At 38.6% G+C, this 14,054-nt stretch overlaps 1 protein-coding gene across 2 annotated transcripts in view; it reads right to left on the reverse strand.

Annotated features, from left to right (window-relative positions):
• plxna4 (plexin A4) overlaps window positions 1–14,054 on the reverse strand; it is a 333,778-nt gene that overhangs the window by 297,232 nt on the left and 22,492 nt on the right. For both annotated transcript variants that reach the window (XM_047389857.1, XM_047389856.1), the window contains exon 2: window positions 5,342–6,684. In XM_047389857.1, coding sequence (XP_047245813.1) covers window positions 5,342–6,586 — 1,245 coding nt within the window. In that variant the 5' untranslated portion in view covers window positions 6,587–6,684. The remainder of the gene's footprint in view (window positions 1–5,341; window positions 6,685–14,054) is intronic.

The following is a 14,054-nucleotide window of genomic DNA, read 5'->3' on the forward strand; positions in this document are numbered from 1 at the left end:
TCTTGTACTTGCTGCTGAGTGAGAACCATTTTTTGTATTTATCACTAAAATGAGGACATTTTTGGAAAGTGAGGATGTTTACCTGGTCCTCACTTGCTGCTCTTGGGCTAGTGGTTTAGTTTAGGACTTAGGTGTGAATTGAGTTTAGGTTCAGTTTAGGGTCAGGTATGCACTACTACTGGTTAGGGCTAAGCGTAGGGTCAGGGTGAGGCTATAGAAATGAATGAAAATGAATTGAAGTCAATGAAAAGTCCTGATAAAGAAAGTAAAACAAAGAAGTGTGTGTGTGTGTGTGTGTGTGTGTGTGTGTGTGTGTGTGTGTGTGTGTGTGTTTGTGTGTGTGACTACACAGTTGGACCACTCTAACGAGCCTTGTTGCTGTTCATCCTCTCCCTAATTGAAGGAAAACACATCATGTTTAAAATATGATGCTATTTGAAAGCTTGAGAAAATAAAAGTGTAAGAGAAAGTGAGAAAAAGGGGAACAAGGTTTGAGAAAACAGAAGATACTGAGCAATGAAGATGGCAAGATAAAGGGAAATCTATTAAATACAAGTCTCTGTTTCATCTTAGCTCCCTCTTACACCCAACACTGACATACAGCCCATCATTAAAAAATTATAACAGCTGTCTGTATTTTTTCCACTTTGTCTACACTGTAAAAGATGCGAAAACGCCATTTTATTCATAGTAGATGCTTTTAAAATCCTATGCTGTTGACAAAAGGCAAAAAGTGTTTGTTTTTGTTAAACCAGTAGTTGTGTTTACTGGCCATATCGCCCACCCCTAGATGATAGCAACCTATAGTAAACAAACACTGCCTGCTAAGGTCTGCACCTCACAAACACAACTTTTAAGAAAATTCCTAACCAAGAAATCACAACAACATAAATGAGCTAGCCATGTTAATCAGTGTAGAAAAAAGAAACATTGCTTTTATTACCAAACAAGTTAAAATTTAAACAAATTCCACCATTTTTACATCCATAAATTATGCTGCATTGCAATTGAGTGGAATGTTCAAATTTGGATCTAGGAATGAAATGAAAACATAGTTGAATGCATATAAGCTTCATTTTGGAAAATCACAGGATTTTCTTAAAGTGCTCAGTTACAGGTGTATCTACTATCAACAATACAAGTCAATTGCATTTTTTCGCTATTCTATATGTCAATAAGCTCTAAAGAAAATGCCCTTATGTGCCATATTATGTGTGCCACTGTTTTTTTGTTTTAGATATGTTTTTCAGCACTGGTGGCCTTTATTTTAAATTTTTTGACAGTAGGCACACAGGAAAGAGGGGTAGAGAGAGGGGGAGACATTTGGCAAATGTCGCCAGATCCAGGACTCGAACCCAGGACGGCCGCTTCGAGGACTGTAGCCTCCGTATATGGTCGCGCGCTTAACCCCTACACCATCAGCGCCGCGCCATGTGTGCCGCTGGTTTAACGAGATAAAAAACTGCCAGAACTGCCGATAAAAAGTTTATTTCTTTAACTTGCGACTACGTTTTCTATGTACGGCAGGAAACTCGAAGTAAACTCTGGTCATGACCTGTGATTTTCTATTCTGGAATTCGAGCTTCAGGCAGTATTTGGTTTAATTTTTCCAAACTGCACACTGCCGACTTTGAACACAAATGACATGCATCATTGGACCTTTAGATATCTATTTTCAATACACACATAGTCAGATGATTAATCTGTCACTGAATTAAACTATAAAAATGATCTTTTTTCATGAAAAAATATGAAGCTCACATGGAGCTCAAATTGGCTTCCAATTGCATCTTCCGACTCGAGAAATGGTTAAAGGGCAATTCCACCCGTTTTGATTTGTGAAACCTTAGAAAAGGGCAATATTAGTACTTTTTTTGGTATCTGGACCACATGAGAACTGGTCCAGCTCCAAAACTACAGTACTTAGACTTGGTGCTTAGTACAGTACAGTACTTAGGTTTGAAGTGTCCAAGTACCGTAGTTGTGGGGCTAGACCAGTTTTCAGGTGGTTCAGATGCAACAAACGCACTAATATAGCCTTTTATGGAACTTTAACAAATCAAATAAAGCCTTCACAAATCCCAAACTAGGTTTTAAACATTCTATTAGTGTAGAACAATCTAGTCCTGGTTTAAAAAGTCTATGTACTGTAGTTTTGAGTTGGAGCAAATTAAAGATGCTCAAGGTAATGAAAAATGAGGTGGAATTGGCCGTTAACTGTTTCTCGAATTGAAAGCTGCAAGCAGAAGCCAACCTCAGCTTCGTGAAGCTCACCTGGTGTAAGTGGTAGGGTTGTACAATTTTATCCCAAGTACCGGCTGAGGGTCCTAATCAAGGCTTTTTTTTAATGATTGGTATCTGAGTGTATGATGAAACTTAACCCTAATAACTACTGGCCTGCTCTGTGATTCTGTCAGCTGCACCTCCAGTGGGCTGGTCATGGATATTGTTTTGTTGATCAAACCAATCTTGATTGTTTCTTACAATCTGTGATTGTAAGAAACAAGTAATATTAATTTTGAAAGATAGAGACAGCTGCAGCTTCCTTCTCTGTTTCATGTGACCTGCTCTGTGCTCAGATATCCACTGTCACAGGAGAGGTCCACAGAAAACAGCTGAAACCCATAAACAAAGCTCTACATTTAAGCAGCAGAATGTGTTCCTTAAGTTTTGTCTAAACAAAATTAATTTGAACCCTATTAAAATGTATCATGAGCCAAATTATTAACAAGTCCAATCAAAACAGAAAGTAAACAGGCTAACATTTGCGCATAGTACTGTATCTGTATGTGTTGGGTCAGATTTATATTTAGAAAACTAGAAATCTATGGTCATTTTAGATTACGTGTTTTAAGAACATTATTGCAGCTTACTGACAAGAGCTACCCTCCTGTTGGAAGAGCAAATGAAGACTATCTTGAAGAAACTCGAGCTGAACACTATATATGTCTAAATCAAGAAAAATTGACACTGCAATGTGATGAACATCATTGGTGATGGAGTTTGGTGTCACAATACAAATACTAATGTAGACCATATAATGTTGACAAAATGCAGAGTTTTATTTTTATGCTCTCCTAACATTCTTATTTGAAACTTAAATATGTTCCAGATTCACTTTTCCAAAGTTCTCCGTCATTTACATAAAAAAATATAAAACAATAAAGTTCACATTATGTTTCTGCAGAGGGCATGCTCTAAATAGGGAACTAAGAAAAACCAGACAAAGAAAGGACACAAATCAGACAAAAAGGGATGCAGAATATTGTGAGAAAGTATGGGAGATGGGACATAAGGAAGGACGAAACAAAGAATCAAGGAAGAAAGAAGGGATGGAGGACAGAAAGAATTGTTGTAGGACACAGATTGAGAAGCAGAAGAAAAGAATGAAGATAGGTCACAAGGAGGAAGGGCAATAAGCGCACAAAAAACAGGCAACGGAGAAGACATGAGGGAGGGAAAAAGGACAAGGGTTGAAGGAACAATCTGAGGATGGAAGAAAGGAACCACACTAGGAAGAACTTAAGGACACAAAGAAGTACAAAGCATTTAGATAATGGGATAAAGAATACACTTATTATAACTTATAATACAAACATGTTACTATACCCCTATTTTCTTCTCCTATACTTTTCAATGCCGGGAAAATTCTGAAATCAAATTCCATACTTTTATAGACTGCAAAAAAACATCCCTAGTAAGAACTGTTTGCACATTAGTTGATATTTATGTGGTTATGTGGGTCCTAAATTAGAGTGTCTTCTGAGTGCATGAACCAAAACACAAGTCTGCCATTCTCTATTCTCAAAGCATCATTACATATTAAAGTGACAAAGAGTGTACAATGTGTGTGTTTGTGGGTGTTTCAGTACACATTCTGAATAATTAGTTCTAAGCATGTTTCAGATTTGACAGTGTTCCTGGTCATGCATCATTTAAAGTAGCAAAGAAATTAATCTAAAAGTGACAACCAACCATTCATAACACTTAAAGATGAGACACTACAAACAGAACCATACCTACAGACAAATCAGAGATTAGGTTTCGCTATTTAACCCTATACAAACACAGAGCATGTTGTCAGTGTGTAAGCACTACAAACAATCATACTTACTGTATTTAATAGGTTACCAAAAAGGTACGGTAGTTACAATTTTTTCTGTATTGGGACCTTTTGATCCATTCTCTAACTATGTCTGTGTTTTCAGCAGCCAAATCTGCAAGTGCATAGGTATGTTTGTGCATGTGTGTGTTAGTACTCATCTATTGCCTAAGTCCAGTGTCACTTATTCAGCATGGTCTAATTTATGCCCTGGTGTTAGTGCAATGCAGAATGGCATCATTCCTCAGCGGTAACCCCTTTGTGCTCCCTCACTCTTAGTCTCCCTGCCGACAGCTAAACCCCAGGCATGATTTATCAGGCCCTCAAGCTCCAGACCCTGACACGTGTGCTGTGCCAGAGATAGATTAATAGATTAACACAGTTATTTGAGAACCACACACAAGTGGGGTCAACATCATAATATCTCAGTGTAGGACATGACTGAGGTCAGGATAAAATGTTCTCGGCAGAATTGAATTTATGTCCCAGAAATATGACTAAAGCAGAGTCATCACTTCCTGGGTATTAGTATTTGTAGCATTACAATTATCTTACACAGTTAAATGTTGAGGATCCTTTTGATTAAAATAATTTTTTTTTATTCTAACAGTTTAACAAAAGTTCAGGAAACAGCTGCGGTTGCCTGGGAAGGTAGCCCAAACATCCAACACCCAATTTAACCTTATTTGTTATGTGCGCAAGAGAGAAATCAAATGAACTGAACCACTGAATTTATAATGCTGTTATGGAGAATAAAATTATGGTAATTTGGCTTAGTATTCAGCTGCACTGTTTAAAGGGTGAGCAGATTCAAACAGGCAGTGGATGGTTAACATCTCATTGTGACTGGAGGGATTATGAACCCACTGAAGAACATTGTGTTGGTAACTCCCCTAGGGCTGCAGAGCTCGTTAGAGAAACATTGGTGAGAATCACAACTAATGTACCCCAGAGACACTGCATATTATTAGAATAAAAAGAAATATGTGAATTGTTTTTCTTAAAATTGATTGCCCAATTAAGTGTGTCTTTAAAAATGCACATAACATGCTGGGTCTGGTTCTGGACCAGAAGAAAAAAAAAATCAAAAACCTCCAATGCAACCTTGCGATTCTCTAATGCAAATTTCATCTCAAGTACATTTTGTTCTTAAAACATCTAAATTGGTTTTGCAATTCCATCATATCATTAAGTTACTGGAAACAAAAAACTCATATTCACATTTTGTAGTGTACTCACCGCACTGCTGCAACGAATATCTTTGACTTTTAGCCAGGCCAGATCCAGTGTGCCCTCTCCCTTGTAGCAGGACTGCAACCTTTCCTTGATTTTCTCATTGATCTTTCGAAGTGAGAAAACACACAGAGCAGAGTCCTGGGAGGCCTGCCGTGGACGCCTCTTTTGACCTTTTGAGAAGATGGCAAAAAGCACATCGTCATCTGGGGCCACGTCCAGTGAAGGTGCAAGGATGGAACCAGCTTTCGATAAGTAGGCTGCTTCGAGTAATCTGTACTCCACGTTGCCACTGATACACCCAATAGGGACCTCGACATATGAGTTAAACGCAGTGTCTGCCTTGCAGAGGCGAACTATCTTGGATGTGTATACCTGTTCCCGACCAGCAGAAGAGGACCCTGTGGTTGGTCCACCTCCCATTTCAGGCTGCAAAGTTAGGAAATAGACAAAGTTCCCACTGGCAAAGCCATAAATGTAATATATGTCAAAGTCAGGGATGACAGTGAATGTATCTGAGGGGATTTTGATCATGGAGGCCACAAACTCGTCATGGAAGACGTATGCAAACATGCCATCCTCCTCTGAATTTCTGGCCAGTTTTCGGCTAGAGATGGTAGGGAAGTATTCTGGCTTTCCATCAACTGCTGTGGCTACAAACAACATATCTGGAGAGGCGTTACCATAAGAAACAATGACACCAAACACAGAGCCACTCTCGTTTACACCAGAGAGGTAGTGCTCTTTCTTGTGGAAGGGCTCTCCCAGTTTGAAGAGGTCATCTAGACGGAGGAGTTTGCAGATGCCCTGGTATAGGCTGCCACAAGCTAGCAACCGGTTCTCCCTATAGTCCATCAAAAGCATCTTGTTTACATTGTTGGTGAGTGTCAGTGGCTCACTGCAAGGCTGAACAATACGTGGTGGGTAGCACTTGCGGTTGTCTTCATCTGGACCGGTCTCATGGGACACCTGGACCTCCAAACTTGGAGAAAGTTTGTATATGCGATTGACTGCTCCCAAATAAACATTGCCATTGCGATAGTCCACAGCTAGATGGTTAAATGTCCACTCTGGGTTCTCAACATAAAATGAGGCATACCCATCCTCTTGGAGCAAAGCTGTGATTACTTGGGATCCAGCACTTTGGGCCTGTGGGGCTTGCACCACTGTCTGTGATGCCGATGGAAGCACCAAACTAAACAGAAAGCAGCATAAGAAAAAATAGGTCCGTATTCTTATCTGGGATGTCATGGCTGTGCTGATGGTTGGACAGGTGAGGAGAGGGACAGAGGCACAGTCCGGTACTGTTGCAAGATCAAGACCGTTCTGAGATGGAGGACATTATGCACCTACAGGGAGGAAGAGAAAAAAAGTGAAAACCAGCACATGAACTCCAAATATCACCAACAAATTACTTTCAAATAAAGTGGTCCTTGCTCTAATTTTATCTGGCACAGATTAAAACAGAGCAAATTAATGTTTTAAACAGGTGGACATCCCATGTATCTGAGACCCAAGAGCAAAACTATATTTGGAGAAGAAATGGGCTAGAAAAAATAACTTAAAACGAAATGAGATTGAGATAAAGCACCAAGGAGGAGTAATACATTTTCTTAAAGGAAGTAATCTGCATGGGCCCCTGCCCCTCTCCATCTCTATTTACCTTTCTACTCCAGCCTCAATGCCCCTAATTGATTCTCCCCTTGGAATAACAATCTGCATGCTTTGGCGATTTCTCTCTTCTCTCCCAATAGGGCAGCATACCTGCTGACACTGCGAGCAAAGTGAAAAGGATCATCTCTCGTTCTTTAAATGACCTACACTCACATATCCACACACAAAGAGGGAGGTTTATGGGACAAAGAGGAACAATTAGGTTGGAAATGCTAGCAGTTGCAAAATTAAGCTTCCCTTTAGACCTAAGGTCATTTGCACAACCTTCACATTAAAAATACAACTACTGTAAATCCGCACTGCAAAAAGCTTTCTTGTAAAGCATAGACCTGCATGTAATCAATGTATCCAGCGGTCAATATAAGGGGTATACTAGCCAAATGAGATGTAACCATCAACTTTCATTAAATCCCAAATGACTGCATTTGCATATAAGTTTGAGCTGTATGCATGAATATTGATAGAATATTTAAATCATCATTAATCAAAAGGTACATGAAAGCTTTCTAGCTTCATTTAAAAAGAATAAAAGCATTTTCAAATCTTAACTTCAGGAAATTATTTGTATTACTATTGGTATTATTATTATAATATACTCCATGAACGTTCACACCAATGACTGGGAATGATCTCCGACATTATCTAGACACAGATTTCATCTTAGGTTCAAATACAAACATTCATCAGGCATGGCGGTGGAAAACGCAACTTCTCAACAGAACTGACACTTTCCTTTATTTCTCCATGAAGGCAGACCAAGAGCAAGAGCAAAGCAGAACAGGCTCACAGCACATAACAGGACCAATGGTGATGATGAGAGGTATAGAAACTGATTCAGAGAAAGGTGACACATGTTCAGATGTGTGTTCAAAGAGGCATCATTAGCATAGCTGAAATAAAGGAATGAGGTTGCAAGGTGAGAAGGAAAGGAGACCAAAGCAGAGTGAAATATGAAATAACTCTGCAAGGAACATGGGTTAATAAGTCTTCATATAAGACACAGATTGGGAGGCTAAATCTGCTAAAGATATGTGAATAGTTTAAGTAAAACATACATACATCATCTAGATAAACTAGTAATAACTGTGGAACTCATTGTCACCTAACAACTACCAACTTAAATTTTTTTAAGGAAAATCATACATGTTTTTTTTTTCCTTTTTTTCAAACAAGTAACACAAAAGTATGGTGTGTATTGTATTAGGTCCCCCAACCACCCACCTAACAATTGCAACTGCAAGTATTTTGGGATATGTCTCTACCAGCTTTGGACATCTACAATCTGAGTTATTAATGATTCTTCTTTGAAAAATAACTAAATCAGATTGGATGGAGATTTCCTGTGAACCTCAATCTTGCCACATATTCTCAATGAGATGTAGGTCTGGACTTGACTAGGCCATTTTTACACATAAACATGGTTTAATCTAGAGAGAAGAACATTTAAACAGAGAACCTTAGGGAAGCTGCTGCCACTTGAAGACTTATGACACACCAAGCCTATAAGGTACCTCTAAAAACAAGAATATTAATTTCACACTGGGAAGAGCAACGGTCCAGCAAATCTGAGCTTTTGAGGAATGAGGAATGTAGTAAGAGCAAGTGAGATTGAGGAGTTAAAAGAAGACTAAAAGGGAAAAAAGTGTGAGGCATAATGATGAAGTGAGAGAAAGAGCTTGGTAATCCTCTTTATTCAACAATTCTCTTGTGCATAAACACAACTGCATTTACACTCAGCTTACAGCTACAAACTAAACAAAACACTATTAGGAAAAAAAACAAGACAAAAGCTTCATGCAGATTCCCTTGAGAAATGCAAGTTTGGCAGTTGTAAAGCATTAACGCTCTAAAAACACCTCATCAGTGATGCCCCTGCAAAGGCAGCATGTCTGCCACATAAATTTGTTGCTGAAACGCAATTATCCTCACTGATGGAGAGAGGGAGGGGGGGGGGGGTGCTCATTTAACTGCTGTTTGCCTTTGCCTGCTAATCATCAAACTCCATTAATTAAAGCTTGCTCTGGTTCTGAGGATTTATACATCAGACATGAGTGCACACACAGACATACAGAGCGATGGATATTCTAAAGCATAGTTGATCTTTAATTTTATGTGCCATTACTGCCCGACTTTTTCATTGCCTTTTCTGCATTCTTTATATATACAGATGCACTACTTGAGATAAAAAGAAGGAACAATAATGGGGAAAAGCAAATGCAAATTGACTGAAGAGTAACTATTTTGCATTACTAAAATTACAGTTTTTGTTTGTTTTTAGAACAGTGAAATACCACAAACTAACCCAGAAAATATAGGAAATGGGATGCAAAACCCACATACGTGTATGGGTTCTATGACGCTGGTGTCACTTCTAGCTAATGGAGATATAAAAATTATACAACATACATATGGATAATAACACAGAATCACCCATTTTCAGCCAGCTGTTATGAACCATGATTAGCATCATGGCTTGAATTATGTGGGAAAAGGGGAGTTAACCCCCTTAATTAAGGCTTGGACCCTGTGAATTAAGTAAAAAAGATAGATTGGGGACAAAATCATTCATACATTCCGTGCTACCTGTAATTATGCGTTTCATACATGAACCTTACCAGCGCTTAACCTCTGCCTTAACTTTAACTTCCAACCAAAGTCACTAATTTTTTTGTTGAAAATTGAATTGAAATTGAACCTACAGGCACATCTTATATAAAGTGAATATTGTGAAAAAGTTCTATATTTTTTGTTACTCATTTGAAGAAGCGAACTCTAATTATATAGATTTATTAGACATTGAGTAAAATATTTCAAAGCTTTAATTTTTGTAATGTAGATGAGCAGGTGAGAGTAATCAGTTGAGAATGAGCAACAACTAAGGCCAATGAAGGGAGAGAGAGCTGAGGGAGGAGAGAAAATGGGCAGGAGCAGATAGAGAGGAACACAGAGACACTGGAAGGAATCTAAACAGAACAGAAATCTAAATGTACAGGAATACAATAATAAACTAAGAAATAAACAAGTAACTGAAGAAGTTTCTTAGAGATCAAAAAAGAAACTCAAACACCTAATACTAATACTGATGTATAGAAAACCCAAGAACCTAATAACAGCAAGGAAATTTTCAAAAAGCACACACAAGAAAATCAAAACTCAAAAACCTACAGATTGTGATGTAGGTCTGTTCTTACTATATGTTTAGTGTCTGTTTTTTGATGCAGTTTTGCTCTAGAATAATCTGTAGGTGATGTCTGACTACAAAGAGTATTGTGTTGTCCATGGCTTATGAATTGCGGGTCAATATATGTTTCATTGTAATGTATACATAGTCATGTAGAAAAGTAGCTTAAGTGCATCTAAAAAACAAATGTATCTTACTTATTTACAAATTTAACAAAAATCCATTTAATTGTTGGAGAGAACATTAGGACCACTCCACCCCAAATAGCTAGTGTGACCCCCTCCATCTGAAATTACTTCTGGGAGACCTTTCTTGTAGGCTACCAGTCCCTTTCATCAGTCTGAAAAATATTTCCCCCACTCCTTACTTTCAGCTGTCAGATAGGGTTAGAGGTTAAGGGTTTTGGTGTTTTTTCCATGTACAGCCTGTTTTCAAGTCACCCCACAGCATTCTCAAAGAAATCAATCATTGGTTTTACTCTAGACATTCCATTTCTTAGTTTTCAGTTAGTCCTTGGTGGATTTACTGGTATGTTTTAGGTCACTTGTAGATTTTTCATACTGTGAAATTGTTGATTTTAAATTACTTTGAGATCTCTCATAAGCTTCTACAATTGTCTTTCTGAAGGGCTCAAGTAGCCCTTTCAAACTTACCAAGGTGTTTACTCTCACTTTAGCCGTCAAGGGCAGACCAACTAAATGTCTACAGCTTAAACCTCCTTCAAAATGTTTAGTAAGGATGTTACCATCATATGCACCTGATGTCAGGAAGTGGGGGTGTTTTGTAGGACCAACATGTGGACAGGAGCATGGAAGCTGCATGGTGAGTAGAAATATTTAATACCAGAACTGATAACTTACAGCAGTTACAACAGAACACAGCATGGGCAATGAGATGGGCATGGAATCAAGATAATCAATGACAACAACCAGATAGCTGGTATACAGGTCCTTCTCAAAAAATTAGCATATTGTGATAAAGTTCATTATTTTCCATAATGTCATGATGAAAATTTAACATTCATATATTTTAGATTCATTGCACACTAACTGAAATATTTCAGGTATTTTATGGTCTTAATACGGATGATTTTGGCATACAGCTCATGAAAACCCAAAATTCCTATCTCACAAAATTAGCATATCATTAAAAGGGTCTCTAAACGAGCTATGAACCTAATCATCTGAATCAACGAGTTAACTCTAAACACCTGCAAAAGATTCCTGAGGCCTTTAAAACTCCCAGCCTGGTTCATCACTCAAAACCCCAATCATGGGTAAGACTGCCGACCTGACTGCTGTCCAGAAGGCCACTATTGACACCTTCAAGCAAGAGGGTAAGACACAGAAAGAAATTTCTGAACGAATAGGCTGTTCCCAGAGTGCTGTATCAAGGCACCTCAGCGGGAAGTCTGTGGGAAGGAAAACGTGTGGCAGAAAACGCTGCACAACGAGAAGAGGTGACCGGACCCTGAGGAAGATTGTGGAGAAGGGCCGATTCCAGACCTTGGGGGACCTGCGGAAGCAGTGGACTGAGTCTGGAGTAGAAACATCCAGAGCCACCGTGCACAGGCGTGTGCAGGAAATGGGCTACAGGTGCCGCATTCCCCAGTCCTGGGCTACAGAGAAGCAGCACTGGACTGTTGCTCAGTGTTCCAAAGTACTTTTTTCGGATGAAAGCAAATTCTGCATGTCATTCGGAAATCAAGGTGCCAGAGTCTGGAGGAAGACTGGGGAGAAGGAAATGCCAAAATGCCAGAAGTCCAGTGTCAAGTACCCACAGTCAGTGATGGTCTGGGGTGTCGTGTCAGCTGCTGGTGTTGGTCCACTGTGTTTTATCAAGGGCAGGGTCAATGCAGCTAGCTATCAGGAGATTTTGGAGCACTTCATGCTTCCATCTGCTGAAAAGCTTTATGGAGATGAAGATTTCATTTTTCAGCACGACCTGGCACTTGCTCACAGTGCCAAAACCACTGGTAAATGGTTTACTGACCATGGTATCACTGTGCTCAATTGGCCTGCCAACTCCCCTGACCTGAACCCCGTAGAGAATCTGTGGGATATTGTGAAGAGAACGTTAAGAGACTCAAGACCCAACACTCTGGATGAGCTAAAGGCCGCTATTGAAGCATCCTGGGCCTCCATAAGACCTCAGCAGTGCCACAGGCTGATTGCCTCCATGCCACGCCGCATTGAAGCAGTCATTTCTGCAAAAGGATTCCCGACCAAGTATTGAGTGCATAACTGTACACGATTATTTGAAGGTTGACGTTTTTTGTATTAAAAACACTTTTCTTTTATTGGTCGGATGAAATATGCTAATTTTGTGAGATAGGAATTTTGGGTTTTCATGAGCTGTATGCCAAAATCATCCACATTAAGACAATAAAAGACCTGAAATATTTCAGTTAGTGTGCAATGAATCTAAAATATATGAATGTTAAATTTTCATCATTACATTATAGAAAATAATGAACTTTATCACAATATGCTAATTTTTTTAGAAGGACCTGTACATGGGGAGAAGTGAGGAGAAAGGCATAGAAAGCAGGTGAATGCAATCAGGTGAGAATGAGCAACAGCTGATGAGAATTAAAACAGGAAGCTAAGGGAGAAAGCAATTAATAGCAGTGCCAGACAGGGAGGAAAACAGGGAAGAAATCTCACAGAAAATAATAAACAATATAAAGCATTAGAATAACCTATAAACTAAGCACAAAGGGACGAACTGATAAGGCAACCTCTAACAAACGAATAACATGGAAATAAGAAAACAAAGGCATGAAGAAAACTTAAAAACACCCACAGATCATGACTCCTGATGCAATACACCTTTGTATTATTTTTGCGGGAATAAATGTGAGGGTGTCCCAATGTAATCTTCACTAGACATTGCACTGTTTATAAGGTATAACTTGAATGTTTCAGTAAAGTTCAAATTTACATTAAATATCCACCTGTCTGAAAGTTAAATAAGACAGAGGCTCTTATAGGTGGTCCTAATTTTTCACATATACCTGTATATAGATGCCAGACTTTGTTAAAACAAGAACATTTCAATGTGACATTAAGACATCACTTTACGAAAGTATACAATGTTTTTGTAGTTAACTGTACCAAAGCAGAAGGCAAACATTAAAGTGTTTGAATTGGCATTCAAGGGGAGTAAAAAAAAAATTACACTGTACAACATCAAAGAGCAAATTCGTCTGAAAAGAGGAGGAATTTGCCCAAAAAGGAGGATATTTAATTTGTCGATTAAGTTGTGTAGCTCTGTCATCTCTTAAGTCAAACAGAAAAGAAAAGATGGCATCTAAGACTGTGGACAGTGAAACATACTTTACTCCCATACAGACCAAACACAACCAACACTTTGAGCTCAAAGACAATTTTAAATAACTTATTTCATATGAAGCACTTCAATGCCTTCAAGGCCAATCTTGGGCACAAAAATCAGTAAATGCATAATAGATTTGACAGGAACTATTTTACTTTGGCAACATCTGAGCTATAACTAAAGATGGGAGTAAAAAAAAAGACAAATAAATAGGCCTCAACAAAGTAATCATGTCCTATGATTAGTCTGATAGAAGGGGGAGTGTCTATATGGGAGAAATTATTAGGAAATGAAACAGCTGCCAATTTCTTTTGGAAACAGCTTACCTTCTTACAAAAAAAAATTTTATAAAAAATATCTTACTTGGAAACCCGTTTTTTAAGTTAAGCAGTATCATGAGATGAGTGGCTGAGAAGTGGGGTAATTACACAAAAAAAAACAGCTTGTGATTTTTAGGGCAATCTGTTTCATGCAAAAACAGGAAGAGAATAAATGGCAATGTCTCGCAAAGGGCAATCATGAAAAAGC

Source organism: Girardinichthys multiradiatus, chromosome 17 (assembly GCF_021462225.1).
Source record: "Girardinichthys multiradiatus isolate DD_20200921_A chromosome 17, DD_fGirMul_XY1, whole genome shotgun sequence".
Taxonomy (NCBI): domain Eukaryota; kingdom Metazoa; phylum Chordata; class Actinopteri; order Cyprinodontiformes; family Goodeidae; genus Girardinichthys; species Girardinichthys multiradiatus.